The 6624-nt window shown below is 37.5% G+C and overlaps 1 protein-coding gene across 1 annotated transcript; it reads right to left on the bottom strand.

Moving 5' to 3' along the window:
* Nucleotides 1-5627: 5627 nt before the first annotated feature.
* On the bottom strand, nt 5628-6056 carry LOC121427917. The gene has a single exon (XM_041624494.1). It carries the CDS (start codon nt 6054-6056, stop codon nt 5628-5630), a length of 429 nt encoding a protein of 142 aa, XP_041480428.1.
* Between the last annotated feature and the right edge of the window lie 568 nt (nt 6057-6624).

Here is a 6624-nt window from a genome sequence, read left to right as displayed (position 1 = left end):
ATACAAAAATTGATGCATTTGATAACATATGGGGCACTAAGGGGTTAATGCCGGCACAAATCAAAAATGTAAAATTGTAATAACTTTCTTCATCTTTAATGGATTTGGATTTTCCTCAAACTTTCACCAATATTTTGTTATTTTGTTTGCTAATTTTACAACAAACTTTTCTTCAGCCCTGTAACGTACGCGACAATTAGTTGCTGGTGATACACCACGGCCAGATACAGATATTTTTTTTCTTTCATTTGGATATCTAATCCAATCCAATTTTCTTTGTATATATTCCATTTGCCGATAATAAAATAATAAATAGAATGAATAAATATATACAGTGCGTCCCAGAAAAAACGAAACCGAGATTAAGCGATGATTTACCATAACTTAATCACAAATACAATAGACAAATGACCTACCAATGTAAAGCTTAGAATCTCCTCTTTCATCTGATATTACTTAGATTATTCCCCATTCACGCATGATTGAGCAAAAACAATTTAAGAAAGGATACCAAAAACTCATTTGGCGGGGGGGGGGTGTCTGAATTTCAAAAAGAACATCACATGCCTAAAAAGTTCAATATCTGCTTTTTTATTTGATACCTTAATCACAAAAATGGTCAAGAAGTAAAAAAGATACGTTCCCTCGAAACAATGCTTGTATTTTCATAATTTCATTAAATAAACGTGTTTTCACAGGTTTCCCACAAAAGCTATAGCATGGTTGACAAAAGACTTTAATGCATGGCTGATCGTCAACAAAACGGAGTGTCAAGTGAGTTTGAACGCTAGCCTGTAGAACCTTTTAATTTTATGAAATTATTGAAATTCAAGCCTTATTTCAAATAACCAGAACTTTGTTATGTCTTGACCATTTTCTGTAATTTAGGTATCAAATTAAAGAGCAGATATTGAACTTTTCGAAAATGTGGTTTTCCTTTAGAAACCCAGATACAGCCCACCAAATGATTTTTTGGTATCCCCTCTTCAAATTGTTTTTGCTCACTCATGCGTGAATAATAAGCAATTTCGGATGAAAAAGGAGATTCTAAGCTTTACAATGGTAGGTTATTTGTCTATTGTGTTTGTGATTAAGCTATGATGGAAGAGCCGTGGTGTAGTGGTTCTGACTCTCGCCTTGTAAACAGAGGGTCGTGTGTTCGAATCCCACCGCGGTCTAGCGTCCTTTGGCAAGGCGTTAATCCACACTTTGCCACTCTCGACCCAGGTGCTAAATGGGTACCCGGTAGGATGCGAAAGATATTGTATGTTTGATTTTGCCAGCGCCATAATGTGGCTGCGATGAATGCAAGGAATGCTCCCCAGGGAGTGGAAATTGTGCACTTTTCGTGCTTGATTGAAATGAATCCAATGACCGGGGTAATAATATGCTGTCACGCGCTTTGGGCCATTCTGGGAAAAGCGCTTTATAAAAATTGGCTATTATTATTATATTATTATTATTATTATTATTATGATAAAATCATCGATAAATCTCGGTTTCGTTTTTTTTTGTGGGACGCACTGTACAGTAAATGAATAAATGAAATTAATATAAATACATAAATAGATAGAGAGATAAATAAACAAATGAATAAATAAATAGATATAAATAAACAATAAATTAATTAATAAAGCACAGTATTATGTTTGGGTGCAAAATTAAGATTTTATAGGACTCATTCATTATTTCAAGTTTAAAAACAATTGTCTTCAGAGCTGTATTTTATTATTTTGAAAACTTTGTTTGAGGGCAAAAATCTCAATGTGTGCGGAGGATGATCAAAGGCCTATTTTGTATATCATATTTTATCCCTTTATATTGTTTAATTTTACTATAATATTTCAATACATTACATCAGTTCTTGTCTTATTCTATGTAGAGTTATTAAAAAAAATCAGAAACGCGAATCTTGGGGGATGGGGGTTGAATGTCAGTTTCTGCAATGAGTCATTCATCGACCTGATCTAAAGGTAAAAGGAAAGCCTATTCATACATCTTGTCTTATTTATTTTGTTAAATCTTATCATGGCTTATTTTTTTACATGATCTTATGTAAGCATACTAAGCATCACGACCACCACAACCACCACAACCAACACCACCACCACCAACACTACCACCACCACCACCATCATCATCATCATCACCATCATCATATTATCATCATCATCATCATCATCATCATCATCATCATCATCATCATCATCATCATCATCATCATCATTATCATCATCATCATTATCATCATCATCACTATCATCATCATCATCATCATCATCATCATCGTCATCACTATCATCAGCAGCAGCATCAGCAGAATCAGCATCATCATCATCACCACCATCTCCATCATCTTCATCATCATCATCATCATCATATCGTCATATCATCATCACCATCATCATCACTATCATCACTATCATCACCATCATCTTCATCATCATCATCATCATCATCATCATCATCATCACCATCATCTCCACCACCACTCCCAACACTATCATCATCATCATCACTCATGGTTATCAATGACCATTAAATTTTTTTAACCGTATTATACAAATAAGAAAAAAATCAATTAAAAACAATGACGACTACAGTAGTGGCAGTACAAATGATTTGTATTATAATATATCAATTCTTTCTATTTACAATTTCGAATTTCATGAAAAATAAGTTAATTCATGTCATATGATATAAAGGCAACACCTGTATGCACAATATCGCTTCTCATGAGAAGAAATTAAATGTTTCGGATAGGCCAAATCTCTTCGTCCACACATGCGGTATTTTTTTGCTAAAAGACGAACTGAAATAATTTTCGATATTTGAAAACATGTTATTTTAAGTGACAGGCCACTTTACTCATTTCTGCCAATGCCAACATTGATGAATACATCTGTTTGTGGTATAAAAAAACATTGCTAATGCTAGGTTCACACCAACGGCGCTTTGATGGCGCTTTAAAGCGGCGTGCAAAGCGGCGGCAAAGCGTAACAAAGCTTAATTAAAGCGTAAAGACCGTAATAGAGCATGAGAAAGCTTTGAGCAATTTGGTACATTCGGCAAGAGCGCCAAAAATTTTTAAACTGTTTAAAAATTTGAGGCGATCTGTCACGGATTGCGTAAAGCGGGGAGAGCGTATTAAAGCTCATCAAAGCGTCACAAAGCTTAACAAAGTCGTAGGAAAGCTTAACAGAGTTTAAGAGAGCTTGGTTCAAAGCGGTGACCCCACTTTTGATACTTGGCCCATAGACCCTACAGTTAAGGATTCGTTCAGCCTGATTTTTAACCGTTTACACACCTTTGCAAGAAGTATATAACACAAAACAACTGAATGTGATTTTTGTATTTTTGGATCAGTTACTAAATGAAAAGTTGGTCTTTTCAATGAAAAAAAAACCGACCAGAAGTGTACCGGGCATTTTTTAATGGGACACCCTGTATAAGACATAATAAAATAGGAAAGGCAATAGAATAAAAATAAATAAATAGAAAAACTCTGTTGAAAACTCCTAGTTTTCCACAGTTTTTTCTATTTATTTTTTATTATGTTTCATTTTTATAATTCTATAATGTTTTATATTTTGTTTCCTTTGTTTTATTTTCTCTTTTACAATAAGGGTTATTTATCTCACATATGAAATTGATTTTCTTACTAATTTTTCTATTAGTAAGAAAATCAATTTGTAATAATTTGAAATAATAAAAAAATGCGTATTTTAAAAATCTTTAATCGCGCATATCTAAATTTCGAATTCTGCAACTTGATTCCTTTAAATTTTCACTCCTAATGTACAATAGTAGTATTGTCTGATTTTTGTCTCACCTGCGAAGCAGAGTGAGACTATAGGCGCCGCTTTTCCGACGGCGGCGGCGGCGTCAACATCAAATCTTAACCTGAGGTTAAGTTTTTGAAATGACATCATAACTTAGAAAGTATATGGACCTAGTTCGTGAAACTTGGCCATAAGGTTAATCAAGTATTACTGAACATCCTATTAGAGTTTCATGTCACATGACCAAGGTCAAAGGTCATTTAGGGTCAATGAACTTAGACCATGTTGGAGGAATCAACATCGAAATCTTAACCCGAGGTTAAGTTTTTGAAATGTCATCATAACTTAGAAAATATATAGTCCTAGTTCATGAAACTTGGACATAAGGTTAATCAAGTATCACTGAACATCCTGCATGAGTTTCACGTCACATGACCAAGGTCAAAGGTCATTTAGGGTCAATGAACTTTGGCCGAATTGGGGATATCTGTAGAATTCCCATCATAACTTTGAAAGTTTATGGATCTGATTCATGAAACTTGGACATAATAGTAATCAAGCATCACTGAATATTTTGTGCAAGTTTCAGGTCTCATGATTAAGGTCAAAGGTCATTTAGGGTCAATGAACTTTGGCCGAATCGGGGGTATCTGTTGAATTACCATCATAACTTTGAAAGTTTATGGATCTGATTCATGAAACTTGTACATAAGAGTAATCAAGTATCACTGAACATCCTGTGCGAGTTTCAGGTCACATGATCAAGGTCAAAGGTCATGTAAGGTCAATGAACTTTGGCTATGTTGGGTTTTTTGTTGAATAACCATCATATCTCTGTAAGTTTATTGGTCTCGTTCATAAAAAGTGGACATAAGAGTAACCATGTATCACTGAACATCTTGTGTGAGTTAGAGTAGTATTCAAAGTCAGCACTGCTGCTATATTGAACCGCGTGATGCAGGTGAGACGGCCAGAGGCATTCCACTTGTTAATGGGTAAGAAATCAATAAAGTCTCAATTTATAATTTTACAATCAGATTAAATACATAACAACAACAATAACATCTTCACAAGTAAGCACACTACAAAAATTATTTTGAACATGTATTAGATATAAACGAAGTGTGCATATGGGAGTATGTTCTTATTTCCAGACACAATAGTCTTTATCTTCATCATTTGCTTCTGACGATATCTGAGCCACTCCTTCCTTGACTCAATCAGGAAGTACCACCCCAGCCATTCTTTGTTGCCAGTCAACAGCACCCACTGGAGAGTATTCTCTGAGATGATCTCTCTGGTGTCTGGCATCCACATTGGCGAGGTTCCCCCTTGCAGGTGGTTGCGGAACATCTTCCCAGTGAGGTCAGCCTTTCCTGGCCCCTAGTGCGAAGCTGTGTTCTTCATCTTCGTGGTCCATGGCAATGGCTGCCAGCGCCACCCTTTTCCTCAGCAGGTTGTAGAGCACCACAGCAGTCTCCACCAACTCTGTGACGTTATCTACGTTCTGTTCCAGTATTCCCAACAGGCACCGGAACCTGTTGGTCATGATGCAAAAGGCATTCTCCACCACTCATTTCCCCCTTGAGATCGTGTAGTTGCAGATCCTCTGTTCATCTGTCATCCCTCTTCTGCTGTATGGCTTCATCATGTAGCTCTTCAGTGCAAAAGCATCGTCACCCAGGATGAAGTAGGGAATATCAGGCTGATTTTCTCCAGGGAGGGGGCATGATGGGGGCAGCTCTATGAACCCATCTTCTAGGCATTCGAAGAGCTCAGAGTCAGACATGTGTCATTTACCTCCCAGCTCAATCCAGATGAACTTGTACTCTGCATCTACCAATGTCAGCAGTGGTATAGAGAAGAAGCCTTATAGTTGTGGTAGAGACTGTCTGTGATTGCTGGCTTCTTAATGGCTATGTGCTTTCCATCCAAGGTACCAATGGCATGGGGGATATTCCATCTCTGTTCAAACTGCTGGGCAAGGGTGCTCCATGCTTCAGGGGTGGTAGGTATGTTGAAGACATCATCTTTATACGCCTCTACAATGGCCGTGCACACTCCTGGAATCAACTCTGATATGGTTGAGATACCACATCTGAAACCATATGCCAGTGATCTGTAGTTGTCCCCAGTGGCCAGATGTCTCAAGGTGATTGCCAGTTTGAGGCCAGCTGACAAAGGGTGCCTGTAGTTAGTCTCTTGCTTCTGGATGACTGGTTCAACTCTAGCAAGGATCTCATCAAACACCTCAGGGGTTACTCTAGTGAACATTGTGAGGGCAACAGGGTCCTCTAACCGCAGTTGTGTGTCTAAGAGGATAGTGTACTGGCCATACTGCTGTCTTCTTTCTTCAGTGACCTATGGCCTGGTCCAGCAGCACCTGATGAATGGTCTTCTCCCTCCTGCTGGTAGTTCAATCTCTTGTCTTTGCTGTTCTTTCTCTCTCCTCTGCCTGGAGGGCTATGATGTAGTTACATAGCAGGGAGACAAAGGTCATGTCTACATCATAAGATGATTCATAGTCTGCATATTGAACTTCCATATCTTGTTCTTCTGCCAAAGATGCAATGATTTCGTGTATCTGCTGCATCTTTATATACTCTGGATCAGAGGCGGGATGCAATCAGAATCTCGAATTTTGTCATTGCGTAACAGAGCTTGACAGACCCTATCAATGCACAAGAGATCTTGATAATCGTATCAGAGCGTTATTTAAAGCGTGATAAGCGCATCAAAGCTTATCAAAGAGGAATAAAGCATATCAAAGCGTAATTTAAAGCGTAATAAATCCTGATCAATCGGCATCATAACGTGAGAAGCCGTAGCGATTCGGGATATA

This window comes from Lytechinus variegatus, chromosome 14 (genome assembly GCF_018143015.1).
Source record: "Lytechinus variegatus isolate NC3 chromosome 14, Lvar_3.0, whole genome shotgun sequence".
Taxonomy (NCBI): domain Eukaryota; kingdom Metazoa; phylum Echinodermata; class Echinoidea; order Temnopleuroida; family Toxopneustidae; genus Lytechinus; species Lytechinus variegatus.
This window is presented reverse-complemented; position numbering and strand designations above follow the sequence as displayed.